The sequence below is a fragment of the Portunus trituberculatus genome, chromosome 16 (genome assembly GCF_017591435.1).
Source record: "Portunus trituberculatus isolate SZX2019 chromosome 16, ASM1759143v1, whole genome shotgun sequence".
Classification (NCBI taxonomy): Eukaryota; Metazoa; Arthropoda; class Malacostraca; order Decapoda; family Portunidae; genus Portunus; species Portunus trituberculatus.
In genome coordinates this window covers 8,023,716-8,044,656 of record NC_059270.1, presented here as the reverse complement: position 1 = coordinate 8,044,656, position 20,941 = coordinate 8,023,716, and the positions used below count along the sequence as shown (strand labels likewise).

The window sequence follows — 20,941 nt, the reverse complement described above, 5'->3', positions numbered from 1 at the left end:
TGTGAAAATTCGTTGTACGTGTTCATAGGATGAAGTAAAAAAAAAAGAATTTAAATAAAAAATAAAATAAAATAAAAAATCCGAATGTGTTGAATTCAGATGCAGCAGTGGATGGTGGTGGTGGTGGTGATGGTGATTTGGCAGTGTTTTCAAACTCGGCCAAAATTTCCCCAATAGAAATTTTGTTATAGCGGGGTTTGGTTTTCGTTATGTTTTTGTGGCAAAAATTTGTTGTGTAAACGTTCGTTATGCAGGATTTGCCTGTACTTTATTTTGTTTGTTTATTTTTTTCATTTTTTTTATTTGATGCAATGAAACATCAGTTTTATTGTGCAGTACTTGTATTTCCATAATTTGTCCATAATTTGAAATACACACACACACACACACACACACACACACACACACACACACACACACACACACACACACACACACACACACACACACACACAGGACCAAGTGATAATGGAAAACACAGAGCTGAAATTGAGATTAGTTGAATGTGAGGTCAATGCAATCAAGCAATCAATCAGAAATGAAAGAGGAGATGCAAGAAATAGAGAAACAAAATGACATACTTAAAGCCACATGCCAAGACTACAAAAGCTCCTTAAGGAGCTTGCAGGTTAAAGTGCAAGACAGAATTGTGGACAGGGCAGAAGGTGGATTGGGTGAAAACAAGCTGAAGGAACTACAAAATGAATGGAAGCAGGAACAAGAAGAGGAAAAAGTTAAATTTTCATAAGTTGTAAAGAGAAATTCAGAACAAGAAAGTCGTTGTAATTGAAGTTATTAAAGAGAAAGAGGATCTGGTGCAGGATACAGTAGACAAGAATAAAAGCTTCGTGATTTTTGGGATGAAGGAAAAGAGAAATCTAAATAAATTCATGAGAGAAGGTGAAGAGAGAGAATTGGCCAAAACTGTTATCAACGAGCACAAGACAGCACACAAGAATTAGCCCAGGAGGTGGAGGAAGTGATCAGGCTGGGGAGATATAGTGAAGGGGGTAGGAGACCAATGAAGGTGAGAATGAGATCCCAAGTGGCTGTAGAGAAAATTATGGCTAGGAGAGGGAAGCTGGCTTATGATATTGAATACAAGGATATATGGATAAAAAGAGATGAACTTAGAGGAGAGGAAAACGGAGAAAGTGCTAAGAAGTGAAGCTAAGGAAAAAAACGAGAAAAGTACAGATAGAGAAGAAGAATTTTTACTGGATGGTTCTGGATATGAGACTAAAGAACTGGTATCGAAGGAAGAAAGAGGAGGTTGTGGAGGAGGCAAGAAATTATGAGTGATTTAAACTAATATAAATGATTTGTTATCAAGCATATTGGAAGTTAGGGATTATTTGAAAGAGAAAAAGCCAGATGTAATGTGTATCGTTGAAACAAAACTAAGAGAAGGGATCCATGTCAACTTTAAAGAGGAAGGATATAATACCTGGAGGAGAGACAAGAAGGATAAAGGGGAGAGAGTGCTAATAATGGTTTGTGATAATATATGTGTGGAGGATGTGCAATATGGTGAGGACAAAGTGGAAGTAATGGGAGTAACAATCAAAACAAGAATCGAAAAAGAGAAAAATTATAGTTACATATGTTCCACCAAAGACTAATACATGGGGAAAAAAAAAACATAAAGATATGCAAAGAGAGGTGATAAAGTGCCTAGATAACATGATAAGAAGAGATAGAAGAATACTTTTAGTTGGAGACTTTAACTGTAAAAAAGTAAACTGGAGAGAGATGGAAGTAATGGATAATGCTGGGCAGTGGAGCGAGAAAGTGTTACAGTTGACTATGGTTAATGCAATGGACCAGTAGGTGGAAGAGTCAACAAGGTACAGGGGAGAAGAAGAACCATCGTTGCTTGACCTAGTTTTCACAAAGAAACCAGAGCCCCCTCCAATCATACAATACCTTAGTCCAATGGGAGAAGTGATCATGTGACATTAGAGATGCAAATTCAGGAGGAAGATGAGACAAGTTACAGAGATGACTATAAAGGAGAGAGATTAAATTATGCAAGAGCCGATTTTGAAAAATTAAGGATCTATTTTACTGACATTGAGGGGAGTAATATTATGTACAGAAAGACAGTACAAGGGAAATATGGCATATTCTTGCAGAAATATAATGAAGGAGTAAAAAATTTGTACCTGTTTATAGAGTTAAGAAAAGAATACATGCTTGGTACAATGCTAGATGCATACAAGCTAAAAAGGCAAAAGATAAAGCATGGAAGAAACTCATAAAACAGGGAAATGACTATAACAGACAGAAGTACAAAGATGCCAGAAATGAATATATTAGAGTAAGGAGAGAGGAAGAAAGAAACTTAGAGAAAGATGTAGTGAATAAAAGATGAACCCAAACTTTTATAAATGGCAAAACAAAGAATAAGGATACAACTGAAAAAATAATAAAAGAAGGGAAGACATACCAAACAGAGAAGGAAATGTGTGAAATAATGAATGAGAGCTTCAAAATGGTGTTCACTGCAGAAGATGATTTCACAGAACCTAATAGGACATGGGATTGCCAAGGATTACAGGAGATTGCAGTGCACAAAGAGGATATTGGAAGATTATTGGATAAGTTGGAAGTCAGAAAAGCAATGGGGCCAGATGGTGTATCAGGCTGGGTGTTAAAAGAATGTAAAGAGCAACTACTGGATCCAATTTGGGAAATAATTACAAGTTCAATAAATGAAGGGAAAGTTCCACTAGAATGGAAGAGAGCCAACGTAATACCGATATTTAAAGGAGGAAAGGCAACTGAACCACTAAACTACAGACCAGTGTCACTTACAAGTGTCTTGGGGGAAGTTATGTGAAATAATTATCAAAGAAAAATGGGTTAAATTTCTAGAAGAGGAGCAAGTCATATCGAACAGACAATTTGGGTTCAAACTTATTTAGTTTCTACTCAAGAGTTATTGCAAGACTTAAAAACAGAGATGGATGGGTAGACACAGTATACATGGATGTTAAAAGGCTTTTGATAAAGTCCCTCATGGAAGACTACTTTGGAAACTAGAGAACATAGGACTGTGAGGAACTTTGCTAGAATGGACAAGAGATTATTTGAAGGATAGGGAAATGAAAACTGTGGTCAGAGATACATACTCAACTTAGGGTAAAGTAACTAGTGGAGTGCCACAAGGGTCAGTGTTAGCACCCATTATGTTTCAGATTTATATAAACGACATTCACATTGGGATAAACAGTTATATAAATTTATTTGCTGATGATGCAAAGCTGCTAAGAGTTATCAAAACCAGAGAGGACTGTCTGCTGTTGCAGGAAGATATAAACAAGATCTATGAGTGGAGCAGGAAGTGGAAATTGGAGTTTAATGCCAAGAAATGTCACATAATGGAACTAGGAAAGAGTAAGAGAAGACTGGTATGGAACTATTTGATGGGAGAGGAACAAATAATGAAGACTAAAGAGGAAAAAGATCTTGGAGTGATCATACAGGAAAATCTGGGCCCTGAAAAACACATAAGCAAGATATTTGGACTATCATATAAAATGTTGACTAATATAAGAGTGGCATTTCATTACATGGATAAAGATATGATGAAAAAAATCATCACAAGCATGATACATCCAAGGCTGGAATATGCAACAGTGGTATGGTCTCCGAGCTCTAAAAAGGATACAAGAAAATTGGAAAGGATAAAGAAGATTGCTACAAAGATGGTGCTGGAATTAAAGGATCTCACATATGAAGAACGACTGAAGGAAATAGGACTGCCACCCTTACTAGATAGAAGAGAACATGGGGACCTAATAACAATGTATATGACAGTAAATGATATTGAAAAGATAGACAAAGAAGACCTGGTGCTGTTGACAGAAAAAGATGGAAGGACAAGAGGACATGAAAAGATCAGGATGAGGCAGTGTGTGAAGGATATTGGAAAATACAGTTTTCCACACAGAACGGTGGGAAAATGGAATGCATTGAATAATGAAGTTGTTACAGCACATGATGTGCATAACTTTAATGAAAAATTAGATAAATGGAGATATGGAAATAGGACACTATGAGCCCCACTCGAACCCTGTACAATACAAGTAGGTAAATACAGTATTAAATGTTTGTAGTTTCTCTCCCAGTCAAGGTGGAATTGTGACAAAATACATCATTGCTGTGTGATATACCTAACTTCTTACATTGATTTTTTTTCTTTCTTTCCTTCTTGAATTATGAAAATTTACATGAAATAACTTCTTAATGTACAGTCAACCCTCGGCTATTGCGACTTCTGCTATCGCGTTTTATTGCTACCACGCACCCATGAAAAGCTGCTAAAATTTCATTATCGCGACCTCAGATGCCTGCTATCACGCGCTCAGCCATGACGTCATGGGATATCTGAGCTCTCATTGGCCAAAACCGCCTTCCCACCAAGATCAATTCGGCTATCGTGTTTTCGGCTATAACGCGGCTATTTCGGCCCCAATTAGGCACGATAGCCGAGGGTTAAGTGTATGACATTTCAGTATTAAGTAGCATTAACATGACATTTGTTGTAGTTCAGTTAATGTCATTATGTATTTTTTTTTCTTTGTATATGTTTGTGTGTGTACGTCGGTGTGAATGTTCAGCAGTAGTATGTACTCGTGTGCATGTCAAAATAATGAGATTTACCCTTTGGTTATATTCCTTTTTTCGTTGAAAGCAGGCCTAAATATCTCTTCTGACAAATTATTGTCAGTAATCAAATGATCCATTTTAAGGAAATCACAGTACTAAATCAAGAGTACAAGTAAAAATTTTAAGATATGAAAGCTTCTAAAAAAAAAATGAAAATGCTACAGTACAATCTTATGGTACATAACCACTATTTAGTACAAAAGAAACCAAAAATTTCAATATTGTTCATTTCTTAGCAATCAAGGCATACCTACATTTAGCATAATTGAGTTTGACCAAAAGTATGACATTAATGAGATGAACTATGCTTACATAAAATCAAGTACATATACAAAGTTGAAGAAATATTTTGTAAGCAGAAAACATATGTTTCTGAAATAATTTTATGAATTATTGGTATTACAATCATATTTTTATAATTTGCTGATCTTTAGCTTATTTTTTATTATAACCATCCATGTCTATAGAAAAAGGTATACTAGGAATAATTATTTCTATTATTACAGTGTATCGAAAGTTTTTGATGTCTGGTTTATAATATTGCTGAAATTACAAGTGATTTGAAACATGTATGTGGTAAGAACTGACAGCTTCATCATAACATGTACTCTATGTAGCTATAGTTCCATGTTCTGCATAATGTTTGAATGTTTCGTTTCAGTGGAATGTTTCAGATAGTTAAGGCAATGAATGTCTTTGCTCATAGATGTCATAGCCAGCTGTGTGCACACCTGCCACTGTGGTGTCTCATTGTTGATACATCATAGTAATCAAATGTTGTGCATCGCACCATAAACTTTTCGAGTATAATAGTGTTCATACTAAATGTTCAGAAAAATGGAAACACTTATGTGAAGATGCATAATGTTTCTATAGTGATTGCTTTGGTATTAAAGTATACAAATAGCCAGATAAATCTAAAAGTTAATTGTTGTTTATCTGTGTTTTATCAAGATTACAGTACTTGTCATATTATAGCATGTGCAGTTGTAGTTACCTCTAACCAATTTAACTAACATATCTAAATAAAATAAAAAAATTGTCATAATTTGTTGTGGATATTTTTTAATTAATTTTTTTTTTTTTTTCATTTTAATGAAGGTTTGAGAAAATTTCAGCCTTGGATTGTGTAATGTTACTGAGGCATAAATATTAAATAAAAATTAATTATTGTTTATTTTTCACTTTTGAAATCACATTGTTGTAAGCCACCATTTTCCAATCAGTTTCACGTCTCATTTCCTTAACTATGACATTATCGATGTTTATGATGAATTTTAGACCACTCTTAACCAACAAATAATTTAGACAAGTAGTATAAGAATAGATGCAGCGCATCAAAAAGAATTGAATTAGGGAAAAAATCAGTAATCACCCAAAAAATTGTTCAAGCAAATATTTCATGGTGACAATATGTACTGTATAATGGTTCCTTTTTAAGCAAGATCATACCCCATATAGCAGATGAAAATTTTCAAATTGAATAATTTAAACTTTTAAACATGTCTGTAATGATTCTTTAAGAAAAATTATAAACATTTGTGTGATATAAGATTGTTATTTAAGATTACAGATTGACAAATAAAAAAAAAACTGAAGAATGTTAACCCAATCAGTGTTGTGCTTTGTCAAAATGGAGTCTTGTGAAGTTGCATTTTTTTCGTACATTTTTTATTTACCTTGCAAAATGAGAAAGAAATAAATTGTTTGGTACATGTAGCATTCCCACATCATGAATGGAAGTGTGGCTACCACACAATTTTGATTCTTGGTCACAATATCTGACTACTTATGCCTTACTGATTTAAGATTTCAAAAGTGACTTCTTGGGAGAAGGCAACTTTTTTCTTTTTATGTGACCATTTTTGGGAAAATATAGTACCTCGCTCTATGCAACCAACTCTGCAACAATTTCAGCATGCCAAAACATCTATAACCAAAAGCTCTGATTGCTACATGCTCTGATATTATTGGCATGTAGACAAACACATAAAAAAACTGTCTCAGTTCCTACAAAAGTTTTTTGTCTATGATAATTCTGAGCTCCAAAAGTAAGTATATACATACCATGTGAAAAAATTTACTCCTGACTTGTGAAAATATTCTATGTTAATGTTAGTAATGCATCTAATATATAAAAACAAAATTGAAGGTCCTAACATGGCTCAAAAAACAAAGTGTGTGTATATATATATATATATATATATATATATATATATATATATATATATATATATATATATATATATATATATATATACTAAACAATTCCCTAAGATGTATGCATATATAAACATTAAACACTGTATGAGTTAATATTAAAATATATATGAATAAGAAAAGGATTTTCCTTATTTTTATTTATTTATTTATTTATTTATATTTTTTAGAGAAATTGAGATAAGACTATGCACAAAAAATGTAAAATTTTTGCAATTAAAAATTTCCCTCTAGGATTACAAATCAATAAACCATGAAAAGGAGCTGAGAAATATTAATACAAAATGTTATGTATTATCAGTTGAAAAATGTTATGCACTACTAGTAAACCAAAAGAATATTTTACATATGTATAATGGCTCTTTCCTAAGTATGAAACATATTGCAAAATACAAGATAAGAATTTTTAATTAGAAACAAACTTTTTTTGACAGGTTTACTTCAGGAAACTGAAACAAAAAGTTCATACATTTGCAATACAAACATCTTCAATACATATTATACAATAGTGTAACAGATTTAAAAAAAAAACACTTAAAGCAGGAAAATAATATTGATATATAAAATATATGTCAATCCTCATATCTGGAAGAGGCAGTAGACACCTGCTGACAATGATTACTCCCAGTAAGAACTAAAGCACTGGATCAGGTACTTACTATATGTTAACATTAAAACCAGAGTGACCTTACTGAACCTTTCCCATTGTGTTTCACAATATAAGGGGGTAGTCAAAGCCTACCCTCTAAAGACAACTCCCTTCCTTCACACAAAACTACATGCACATAGCTACACACACACCATTCACTCTAAATAAAAAAAAAAATGGATATGGCAACTTCTACCTCAGCCTCAGAATCCTCTTTTAGTGAGCAGAGCATAAATTTCCCCAGTATTGAACCCTAAGTGCGTGTGCTCGCGCGCTTGCGAGGTGCATGAGAATGACAGAGAGGAGTGGATTACAAGTTGTACGGGGGATGAGAATGGCTGGGAGGAATCAAAATGAGAGTGAATGGATCGTGACAAGAGGAGAGACATAATAGGAACTGAATGGGATGTGAGGAGATGGAAGAGTGAGATCGAAAGAGAGGTGAAGAGGGTGGGACTATAAGGAATATAAGGAAGAATGGGATGGAAGGAAAGAGTACTCCGGAATGATACAAGGAAAAGGAAGTCCCCGATGTATAAAACGTGGTATGATGGCAGCCTGGGTGGTGATCATCTCTTTCGAGCTACGTATGGATGTGAATGTAATGAGTCTGAGTCCCGCAGTAAAGTGTGCCAGATGTGTGACATGGGGAAGGACGAAAGGGTGGAGCATGTCCTGCTGGAGTGTGAGAAGTATGAGAAAGACAGGCATGAGATGATGCAAGTGATTTTGATTGAATTAGGGCATAATAGGAATGAAAGAGTGGAGAAGATAGGAAAGTGGAGAAGATAGGATGGTGTTGCTGCTAGGACTGTGTAAAAGGATGAGTGAAAGGATGATTGAGGCTGTGAAGGAGTATCTGGAGAGAATGTGGCGAGCGAGGTGTAGGGATTACTAGTGAATAGAATAATGCTCTTTATTTTTTTTTCCTGTTTTTTTTTTTCTTATTCTTTAAAGAAGTTGTAGATCCATAGGCCTGGCTCTGAAGTGATCCTGAGTCACCTGTAGCATCAAGAATCAACATCAAGATCAAGATTTGTGTGTGTATAATTCACCACGGTCATCTGCTGGTCACCCAGCCAGCCTTCACCATTATGGAGCGAGCTCAGTGATCATAGACCGATCTTTGGGTAGAACTGAGACCACAACACACACACCACACACCGAGAAAGCGAGGCCACAACCCCTCGAGTTACATTCCATACCTACTTGCTGCTAGGTGAACAGGGGCTACACATTTGCCCCACTGCGCCCGGGACTCGAACCGGGCTTTCTCTGTTGTGAGCCGAGTGTGCTAACCACTACACTGCGGTGTGTGTGTATTTACCTAGTTGTAGTTTTACAGGGCCTGGGCTTTATGCTCGTGTGGCCCCGTCTCCATATCTACACTTATCCGTGCATAGCATAGCAGTGCAGCCAGGCGTGCCACTTGTCCATGGTGCAAGCACGTTGTACTTCTTAACAAGTCCTGCAGATGAGCCAACACTTCACCATTAGCTGTGTGTGTGTGTGTAATTCACCTCGGTCGTCTGCTGGTCACCCAGCCAGTCTTCCCCATTTCGGAGCGAGCTCAGAGCTCATAGACCGATCTTCGGGTAGGACTGAGACCACAACACACTCCACACACCGGGAAAGCGAGGCTACAACCCCTCGAGTTACATCCCGTACCTATTTACTGCTAGGTGAACAGGGGCCACACATTAAGAGGCTTGCCCATTTGCCTCGCCGCTCTGGGACTCGAACTCGGCCCTCTCGATTGTGAGTCGAGCGTGCTAACCACCACACTACGCAGTGTGTGTGTGTGTGTGTATTTAGAAGTGTGTATATCTGTGTGCCACTGCAAAATTTCTCATTCCCTACTAAGTGTAAGGAGAAAGACTGCCACCACATTTGACAAACAATGACTCTCTAGTCAATATTTTCCATAATGGTGGAAAATATTGACTAGAGAGTCATTGTTTGTCAAATGTGGTGGCAGTCTTTCTCCTTACATTTAGTAGGGAATGAGAAATAATAAAGTAAAAAAACAAAATATTGATAACCTAACCTACCCCCCATACAACTCATTAACCCCTTCAGTACTGGGACACATTCATGCTTTGAGATTAGTATATGATTATACCATTTTATTGATATTAGGGATGGTTTATGGAGGGCAGAAGGTTAATAGTCACAATCTTCACTATTTTAATCCCCATATACAGTTTCTGAAGCTGTATGAGATTACTAAAAAGTAACCAGACATTGTAACCCTCATGCTACTGAAGGGGTTAAACATACTTAGTAAGAAAAACATGCCAAAAAAAATGAAAGATGTTAAACAGACCAAAATTTCTCATTTCAAATAAAGTCTAAAGATAGAGAAACGACCACATTTGACACGCGAAGGACCTTTTTCCAATAATATCCCTGCTGTACTCTTAAACAAATTACAGAAGACTTACAAGAGTTCCACAAGGTTCTACTAACAATTGTAGGTCAGAAAGTAAACAAGCAAAAACAGCAACATGAAAAAGAATAGCCACTGTTTTATTTGGTCCTCAATAGTATTACTAATTTGACTTTTTTTTCATTCTACTTTATTTCCAAGCAAAACATTGTTGTAAAATGGACCAAATTTCTCTCAAATTTGAATTTATCTATCTATCTATCTATCTATCTATCTATCTATCTATATATATATATATATATATATATATATATATATATATATATATATATATATATATATATATATATATATATATATATATATATTCCTGCTGTGTTATACAGAACATATAAAGTCTCATCAGCATATAATGACTGGTCATGATGATTGGTCAAATAATCTTCACTTCTGATAGTAAGTATTAATGCTCTATTTTTTTTTTTGTAATATATATATATATATATATATATATATATATATATATATATATATATATATATATATATATATATATATATATATATATATAGCGATAATGGGCGATTAACATTGAAAAAATCTTTATTGGCATTCTCAACGTATGCTTTCCTCTCATTTTATCCATTCAACGGGAATCCTGCCGCTTATTTTACACTCATCGAAGCTGCCATTGTACTGAGTATGATATATGTGTCTATTTTATCTTTTTCTACTTTATTTAATTATTCATGGTCTTACTCCCCTCCTTCGCTCTTCTCACTAGATGAATGCACATTAGTTATCAGTGTTACCATTATCAGGAATAAGTACGTTAGTTCCTCACCGTACAATCATTTTATCATTCAGACAATGACAATCATTGCATCTGACCTTGAGCTGTACCAGCAGGCATTAACACCAGTCACTGTGACGCTGTGTGGATGAGTTGCCGTCTGCCGATACTCCTTGAACTCTTAAGGTAAGGCAGTGTCTTTCCTGCTCTTGAATTATAAATAAGTGACTGTCTTTTTGCAATGAGCAGTGTGTGTGTATGTGTTTGATCTGCTGCAGTCTCTGACGAGACAGCCAGACGCTACCCTACGGAACGAGCTCAGAGCTCATTATTTCCGATCTTCGGATAGTCCTGAGACCAGGCACACACCAGGACAACAAGGTCACAACTCCTCGATTTACATCCAGTACCTACTCACTGCTAGGTGAACAGGGGCTACACGTGAAAGGAGACACACCCAAATATCTCCACCCGGCCGGGGAATCGAACCCCAGTCCTCTAGCTTGTGAAGCCAGCGCTCTAACCACTGAGCTACCGGGCCGTGTGTGTGTGTGTGTGTGTGTGTGTGTGAGAGAGAGAGAGAGAGAGAGAGAGAGAGAGAGAGAGAGAGAGAGAATATGCAGGGAACAAATAGAAAAACCTGCTCCAGCTTTTGCAAAAATATTCGAACGACATTTTTGTAAACGAGTGACTCACGGATCTGACGAAACCACACTAGCTAAGAGAGAGAGAGAGAGAGAGAGAGAGAGAGAGAGAGATATGAGGTAGGATGAATCATGCTATAAGGTGGAGCATGTCAGCGTGTATTGGATGCATAGACGGGAAGGAGAAAAGAGGGCCGGAGAAACTCATCGTTGTCCCTGTCAGATAGGAAGGATTATTGAGGGAGGCAACGATTCAAATACATTATAGCATCCTGTATGCAGACAACTGACTAGTTAGACTATGTCATTGGTTTAACTATAACAGATACACTCTAATCTTTAAATAATTTATCATCAGAATAAACTAGCAACAGTACATGTATAAAGGAAGAAAATATGAAATTTACGGTTACTATTGTTTGTGGTATTGTGATGTAGTGTAGACAATGTAAGTGGAGGCAAAGGAATGTTAGAAAACAGAATCTCTCGTTCTCCTTTCTAGTGTGTACAATATGACGAGACATTTGATACCACCAACATTGAAGATTTTTAATAATATTGGTTTCCTCAGTGAAGGATGACTCAGACTATGCTGCTAAGGCTCTGGAGTGTTTCTGGGTTGAAAGGAAAAGTGCAACGCTTTATCTGCACAACAGCAAGTAGCCAACAGCTGGCCGAAGTAACTCTACAAGATGCAAAACCAGTCACTGACATTCCAGGACCAAGAAACTTCCCCCTACTGGGTTCAATCCCCTCCATGATGATGAACAAAGGTAAGCGTGCGGCATTTACATATCTAATTATATATATATATATATATATATATATATATATATATATATATATATATATATATATATATACACACACACACACACACACACACACACAGTAAGCCCCACTTAAATCAAACTCAAATAAGCTGGATGTGTGATGTCAGACAAATTTAGGATATTTTTCTTTATTTTCATTTATTTTTTTCGTTCTATTCCGAGTAAACCGGGAAGCATTATTTGCCCTTTGGTTGAATCATTCTAAACCAATAAGATTATATATTAACTAAAATATCCTTGATAGCTCTTACATCGTTCGTGACATTTGATGAGTGGTCCAAGCCGTTAGAGACGTGAAATCTGTTTACTTAGATTACTTGGCAACTGCGAAGCAGTGTCAACCTCTGCTTTCGCATGTTCCCAATGTTTTTTCAGGGAACACGTGTGCACGTGCGCGCGCACGTGTGTGTGTGTGTGTGTGTGTGTGTGTGTGTGTGTGTGTGTGTGTGTGTGTGTGTGTGTGTGTGTATTTACCTAGGTGTATTAACCTGTTTGTATATTAGTGGGTTTCAGCGGGCTCATAGTGACCTGTCTCTATATTTACTTTTATCCAACTTTTCATAAAATTTATGCACACTTTCTGCTGTTACAATCTTTTCACTCAAACCGTTCCAGATGATCATCGATCTATGTGGGAAACTAAACTTTTTAATGTTCCTCAAACATTGACTTTTCATGATCTTGAAAAGTATTCTCGTCCGTCTATCTCCTTCTATCAGTGATACCAGGTCTTGTCTGTTTATCTTTTCCATACAATTTACTATCTAATTGATCGTTATTAGATCATCTCTCTCCCGTCTATCCTTCAAAGTTGGTAGTCCTATTTCCTTCAGACTTTCTTCGTAAGGTGTGTGTGTGTGTGTAATTCACTGTTTGATCTGCTGCAGTCTCTGACGAGACAGCCAGACGTTACCCTACGGAACGAGCTCAGAGCTCATTATTTCCGATCTTCGGATAGGCCTGAGACCAGGCACACACCACACACCGGGACAACAAGGTCACAACTCCTCGATTTACATCCCGTACCTACTCACTGCTAGGTGAACAGGGGCTACACGTGAAAGGAGACACACCCAAATATCTCCACCCGGCCGGGGAATTGAACCCCGGTCCTCTGGCTTGTGAAGCCAGCGCTCTAACCACTGAGCTACCGGGCCGTGTAAAATAATGGAATGCCAACAACATCTGGTGTTCCCAGGCGGTCACCCATCCAAGTACTAACCGGACCCAACGTTGCTTAACTTCGCTGATCGGACGAAAAGCGGTGTGTTCAACGTGGTGTGGTCGTTGGCAACGTGGTGTGGTCGTTGCGTGTGTGTGTGTGTGTGTGTGTGTGTGTGTGTGTGTGTGTGTGTGTGTGTGTGTGTGTGTGTGTGTGTTTACCTAGTTGTAGTTTTACAGGGCCTGGGCTTTATGCTCGTGTGGCCCCGTCTCCATATCTACACTTATCCAATCTTACTTTAAAAGAATGCACACTCGTTGCAGACACTACTTCTTCATTCAAACTGTTCCACGTCTCAATACATCTTTGCGGGAAACTATACTTTTTAATATCTCTTACACATCTTCCCTTCCTCAGCTTCATACTATGCGATCTTGTGCTTCGACTGGCATATTCTTCTCTCAGGATTAGATACTCATTGTCCACTTGGTCCATTCCGTTTATCAATTTATAAACTTGTATGAGATCCCTCTCTCCTTCTCTGCTCCAATGTTGGAAGATCCAAAGCCTTTAGTCTCTCCTCACATGTCATCCCTTCAAGTTCTGGGACCATTCTTGTAGCCATTTTTTGTAGTCTCTCCAGCTTCCTTATGTGTTTCTTTTTGTGAGGGATCCACACTACTCCTGCATATTCCAATCTGGGTCTTATTATAGTACTTATCAGTTTCTTCATCATTTCTTTGTCAATGTAGTGAAATGCCATTCCAATATTCCTTAGCAAATTGTATGTCTCTCTGAAAATTCTATCAATATGGCTTGCCGGTTGATTATTTTCTTCCATCGTCACTCCCAAATCCTTTTCCTTTTTTACTTTCTCCAGTTCTACTCCATCTCCCATCTTATAGATTCCCACTGGTCGTCTTTCACTCTTTCCCATTTCCTTGACATGGCCCTTGTCCACTTCCATCTCCCACTTTTTACTCCATTCCCAGATCTTATTTAGGTCTTCTTGCAGTATTTCACAATCTTCTTTTTGCTTTATAACTCTGCACAGTTTCGCATCGTCCGCAAACAGATTTATGTAGCTCTTCACTCCTTCTGGCATGTCATTTATATAAATGAGAAAAAGTATTGGCGCCAATACTGACCCCTGTGGCACTCCCCTTTCTACTGCTCTCCACTTGGACTTCATATCTTTGTGTTTGATCTGCTGCAGTCTCTGACGAGACAGCCAGACGTCACCCTACGGAAGGAGCTCAGAGCTCATTATTTCCTATCTTCGGATAGGCCTGAGACCAGGCACACACCACACACCGGGACAACAATCACAACTCCTCGATTTACATCCCGTACCTACTCACTGCTAGGTGAACAGGGGCTACACGTGAAAGGAGACACACCCAAATATCTCCACCCGACCGGAGAATCGAACCCCGGTCCTCTGGCTTGTGAAGCCAGCGCTCTAACCACTAAGCTACCGTGTGTGTGTGTGTGTGTGTGTGTGTGTGTGTGTGTGCACTCCGCGTTTGCATGTGTGAACATTGAAATCTCCAAGGATGGAGATCTCCGCGAAAGGATAGAGGGACAGAATATGCTCCACTTTGGAAGTTGAATAATCAAAGAATCTACTATAATCAGAGGAGTTAGGGAGAGATAGATAGCACATATTTAGTTAGAGAGTGAATATTGAGTATAAGCCAGATGGTGGAAAACTCGGAAGATTCCAAAGAGTGGGGACGAGAGCAAGTTAAATTGTTGCTCACATAGACGCAGCATCAAACTTTGAAACGAAATTGAGGATAGAGAAAGTAGGAAGAAACAGAGAAGGGGCTACTGTCAGTTGCCTCAGACATCTGTGTTTCGATGAGGAAAAGAAAATGAGGTTTGGTAGAGGAGAGGTGGTGTTCTACAGATTGAAAATTAGATCTGACCGCGAATATTGCAGAAGTTAATGGAGAAAAAGTCGAGGGAGGTGTCAAGACATTATGGGTCGCCACCGAGAGAGCAGTCCAACCTGGGGACATTTCTGGTCCCCTCCTCAGAAGGAGACTCCGAGGTTGGATTTGGAGTCGCCATTTTTTTTACTTTAAATTTCAAGTGAAGGGTGTGTGTATAGTAGGAGCATGTAGTTTTGTGTGAAGAAGGAGAGTTGTCTTTAGAGGGCAGGATGTGACTGCCTCATGAGTTGTGAGACGCAAAGGGAAACGTTCAGCGAGATCACAACTAGCTTTAATGGAAAGTTCACACCACCCTCTGAAGTAGTGCTATTAGATCTCGCTGGGAGTAGATTATCGTTTCGGTAGGTGTCTTATCTCCTAGGGCTAATATATATATATATATATATATATATATATATATATATATATATATATATATATATATATATATATATATATCATTCGTTCATCACAAATCACCACGGATTCTCTCTGCTTCTCTGTGTTTCCAAACGCAGACTCCAAAAATAGCTCGGTGCTCTTTCCTTCCCTTCTCTCGCAAGACCTCGGCCTCCATATTTATTATATGCAAGTTTGTTACTTGCCTAACTATTAATTGTGTCTATTCGAAATGTCTGCCTTCTAGTTCTCAAGCACATAATATTATGGGAACACACACTACTTACATACAAACAAGTAAGAATTCATGTAAATCTAAAAATGTAGATGTGCAGTTTTTTCCCCTTCCTATTTCTAAATGTAGCACAATTATTTGATTTAAACTAAAGTATAAAAGAAATATATGAGAAACTGGCATCCACCAATAACACAGTCTCTTTTCCCCCGAAATACGCTGCACAGACTTCGATTCGAAAAGGATGCAAATATTCTGGATGTCGCTGATGAAACAATACGGGCCGATTGTGAAGCTTGTCAACCCTGGCATTCCCCCAATGATCATGGTGGCCAACCCCGATGATTGTGAAATGCTCAACAGAGTGACACAAAACCAGCCAGCACGGACGCCGCTTGCCTCCCTCAAGCACCTCCGTGATAACTGGACCGATGACTACTTTGAGAAACGAGCAGGCATTATAGTGGAGTGAGTGCTTTTGTGTGTGTGTGTGTGTGTGTGTGTGTGTGTGTGTGTGTGTGTGTGTGTGTGTGTGTGTGTGTGTGTGTGTGTGTAATATATTCTAGCATTCTCATATATATATATATATATATATATATATATATATATATATATATATATATATATATATATATATATATATTTACTTTTATTATTATTCTGTTAGCCTTTTTAATAGTACTTTTGAATGTTCAAAAGTACTTTACATCATCAATATAATTACAAAGTACGAAAATACACATATGAAAACTCATCTTAAAAAAAAAAAAAAAGTATTCAAGTATACGAGTCAAAGTTCTAACATGTATGATAAGCAGCTAAAGTATTATGGGGAATATAACATGTGTATGTGTATGCTTTCACATGTGCCAGAAACGGGGATGAATGGTGGCGGGTAAGGAGCCTTGTGCAGACCACCTTGCTGAAGCCCATGGTGATAAACGAGTACCTAACTGAGATGGATGACGTCTCCTGCACCTTCATGGACAGGTGTGTGGCGTGAATTTGTTTTCTCTGTTTATAACTCATTGAGGCGGTGGCGTAGTGGATAAGGTGGTGAGCGTGGGATCGGGAAGACGTCCATGCGTAGGTTCGAATCCCACCACGTACCGCCTTGAAACTTTGCCATTTGTCGAGTGATTTAAAGTTACCTACATGTCACCATGATACCCAGGTTCTAGGTGGTTACACCAAAGATGCGCTTGGATGGTGATATGGACCGTAATATGGGTACCACTCTAAATAAAACTGCCCGCGCCACTGATGGGTTGAACCTGAACAGCGCTTCCATACTCTTCCAAGAATACCTACAGGTGCTAGAAGCCATAACATAAAAAAAAAAGATAACTACTCTATGTATTCTTACTTTCCGCAAAGGATTTTACTTTGTGTAGGTAGTAGCGTAATTACTACTACTATTATTCATGTATTATGTTAAAATTTGTAACTTGTCAGTATTTTGCATCAATATTGATTAGAAATTGATTTTTTTTTTTTTTAATTCGTGACTTTGTTTCAAACGAAAAAATAACTTTCCATTGAACTGTGTTGCAATGAAATTTCAACAAGATTGTAGAAGACAGCATAACAGATAGATAATCATATTCCGCAGTCTATTATACGTAAAGGGTTGGCGTCAGGTTTCCGGGTAGTTATGTCCAAGATTTCTCTTGTTGCTATTCTTTTCAACTTTGCCACTAGTCCATCTCATCCCTTGATCTCCCTTAAATAAGTAGGTGGCTAATTAATAGTTCCATAGGTTTAACAGAAAAAAAAAACCAAGTACCATTGTAGATCACATATTGTTACCACTAAATCATGAAGACCATTTCTTAAAGCATCGCACATAACTAGATACAATCCTCTTACAGTATGAGCATATCATCAATTACTTGTTTTTAGGATCCAAGAGCTGCAAGATAAATACGGAGAGATGCCGGACAACTTCCAGGACGAACTGTACAAATGGGCGCTTGAATGTATGTATATCTTCTGTTGTTGTAGATATTTAGTAATGAGAAAGAGAGAGAGAGAGAGAGAGAGAGAGAGAGAGAGAGAGAGAGAGAGAGAGAGAGAGAGAGAGAGAGAGAGAGAGAGAGAGAGAGAGAGATGGAAACATTCCATATGAGATGTTACACTTACAAATATGTCTTATACATACATCTTAAAATAAGAATAAGTTCATTGTGAAGTTTTATTTCGTTCACTAAATGTAGTGCAAACTCTTAGATTTTATTTCTTGTAAATGTACTGTATATAAGAAATTATTTCCAACGGAGAAGAAGATAAATGATTAGGTGATGAAGACTAAAACTAATTTGAAATAGCACCAGAACAGTCTCTAATCCGCTTAATTAAAGCTCCTACAAGCACTTTGTAAAAGAAAAAAAAAGAATCAAAACGACATGCGTAGCAAAGAATGAACTTGCTGGCTGGTGATAGTGGCTGAATATCAACCGGATAGTGACTAAAATTACCCATCCCAAACCAATAACCAATTAGATAATATTTTTTAATGTTTTATTGTACTACAGGTAGAATTAGGGAAACAATAAAACACTTGGCCACGTGGCCAATCTGCAGTGGTAATGATGCGCTGTTGAATGTTCCCATGAAAAATGATAACTCTTTGGCTAAATCCTTTTGCTTGAAGGGTGCTTTTATGGACGGGAGGTGTCGTCTATATATTCTTGGTTAGATAGAAGCGAACGCTATATGCACTAAGTACAAATTCAGAAACTTTTAATGCCATGGGAGAACAACTGCTTGATGTGATCTGTCTGGCTTCTAGTGGAAGAGTACCGTAATCCAAAATGGCGAAGAGGCAGCCCTTTACCCTGTAGCGTCCTGACAGCGATTTAGTGGAAATTACGATGTGTCAGCTGTACTATATTAATTTCTCATTACTTCCCACCTTTAGGAACTATTCTTTTCCCGTATTAAATTTATGAGCTGATAATTTATAATCAACAATATAATTAAGTGAGTGAGTAATGTATTGATCTTCGTTTTACAATTCTGCATTCAGTACGGTGCCACAAATCACTTGTGGGAAGAATTTCAATAAATGTCCGACACTGTAAACATATTTACATTTCGAAAAAGACAACCAGAGGAGAGTTTGATGAATGATTATCTCTTCTATACAGAAGACCACTCTTCGCGGACAAGTGAAAATAAAAATAATAACGAAAAATATATTTATGTGTCACGTAAAACAAGAACGGGACTGAGCTTCACATATTATTCGATGCAATGTATAAGTGCTGAATGAATGTTGGATATAGAATCCGTTTATGAAAAAAATGCTTCAACTTATGACGCTGCATCATGCAAAGTGTATAAATTAATTAAATGGAATTTTCGTAAGTATTTTTTTTTTTTATTTATGCAGGAGAGAAGGCCAGCCGTGGTACAGTGGAACCATGCGTGCTTTGGGATCCGAGGGGTCTCCAAGCGCACGGGTTCGAATCCTGTCCACGGTCCGAGTGTAGGTTGGCCTTCCTCACTCGGGGCAAGGGTTTCCTAGCGGGTGGGCTTTGAGATAGGGGGTACCCAAAAAGTATCCCCTTTAGCCCATAAATTCTCGTGAAAAGCCCACATGGTATAAAAAATAAAAGGCAATATATACAATATTTAAAAAATAAATGGCCCACTTGAGTGGGAACAAATGTCTTGATACCTCCCTATTAAAAGAAGTTATGTCATAGGAAGACGGACATACAGAAGCAGGTAGGGAGTTCCATAGTTTATGTATGAATGATTGAGAGTACTGGTTAACTATTGGGTTAGGGAGTTGTACAGAAAAGGCATGAGAGGAAGAAGAAAGCCTTGTGCAACGAGGCCGCAGGAGGATGGGAGGCAAGATCAGTAGAACAGTTAGCATGAAAATAGCGATAAAAGACACAAAGAGATGTAACATTTTGGCGGTGAGAAAGAGACTATGACAGTCAGTCAGAGGACGGGAGTTGATGAGACGAAAAGCTTTTGATTCCTAATAAAACTATGTGCGTGAAAACCCCCCAAAAATGCGAAGAGTACTCCATAAGGGGCCGGATAAGGCTTTTGTACTGAGTTAACAGTTGAAGGGACGAGAAGAATTGGCGGAGACGCCTCAGAACGCCTAATTTTTTAGAAGCTGTTTTAGCAAGAGATGAGATGTGAAGTTTCCAGTTAAGATAACAAGTAAAGGGCAGACCGAAGATATTCAGTGTGGAAGAGGGAGACAGTTGAGTGTCATTGAAGAGGGGATAGTTGTCTGGAAGGTTGTGTCGAATTGATGGATGGAGGAATTAGATGGAGGAAATGAGTTTTTGAGACATTGAAAACTACTAGATTTTCTCTGCCCCAATCGGAAATCTTAGAAAGATCAGAAGTCAGGCGTTCTGTGATGTCCCTGCGTGATCTGTTCACTTCCTGAAGGTTTGGTCGTCTACGATAGGACAGACATCGACAGATGTTTGAGAATCTTCTTATTCAGGATAGATTAAAAACTTTAGACACGCAAAACATTAAAGCTATAGGACGGTAGTTTGAGGGATAAGAACGGTCACCCTTCTTTAGGAACAGACTGAATGTAGGCAAACTTCCAGCAAGATGAAAAGGTAGAACTCGATAGACAAAGTTGAAAGTTGGGCCAGGCACGGAAGCACAGTTTTTGAGAACAATTGGAGGTACCCTTTCAAGTCGATAAGCCTTCCGAGGGTTAAGGCAAACGAGGGCATGGAAAACATCATTACGAAGAATTTGCTTGAGGGTATTAAATAGTCTGAGGGAGGAGGAGAGGGAGGGACAAATCCAGAATCATCCAAGTTATTAGCAAATGTTTGAGAAAAGAGTTCAGCTTTAGAGACAGAAGAGATGGCAGTTGTACTATCAGGATGAAATAAAGCAGGGAAAGATGAAAAAGTAAAGTTATTGGAGATGTTTTTGGCTAGGTGCCAGAGGTCTCGAGGGGAGTCAGAGTTTGAAAGATTTTGATGTTTTCTATTTATGAAGGAGTGTTT

At 37.8% G+C, this 20,941-nt stretch overlaps 1 protein-coding gene, 1 long non-coding RNA gene and 1 other non-coding gene across 6 annotated transcripts in view; 1 reads left to right on the top strand and 2 right to left on the bottom strand.

Moving 5' to 3' along the window:
- LOC123504598 overlaps positions 1-20,941 on the bottom strand; it is a 194,863-nt gene that overhangs the window by 34,150 nt on the left and 139,772 nt on the right. The gene's annotated exons all lie outside the window — the stretch shown is intronic.
- LOC123504595 (probable cytochrome P450 49a1) overlaps positions 10,791-20,941 on the top strand; it is a 19,971-nt gene continuing 9,820 nt past the window's right edge. The window contains exons 1-5 of one of the 3 annotated variants that reach the window (XM_045255246.1): positions 10,791-10,911; positions 11,941-12,142; positions 16,163-16,403; positions 16,809-16,925; positions 17,838-17,914. In XM_045255246.1, the coding sequence (XP_045111181.1) occupies positions 11,947-12,142; positions 16,163-16,403; positions 16,809-16,925; positions 17,838-17,914 (631 nt within the window). In that variant the 5' untranslated portion in view covers positions 10,791-10,911; positions 11,941-11,946. Of the gene's footprint in view, positions 10,912-10,942; positions 11,107-11,940; positions 12,143-16,162; positions 16,404-16,808; positions 16,926-17,837; positions 17,915-20,941 lie in introns of those variants that run through there. The other 2 variants (XM_045255245.1, XM_045255248.1) reach the window with 2 other exon arrangements.
- Positions 13,376-13,494, bottom strand: LOC123504675. Its single transcript, XR_006674916.1, has one exon. It is a non-coding gene; the product is annotated as a 5S ribosomal RNA (ribosomal RNA).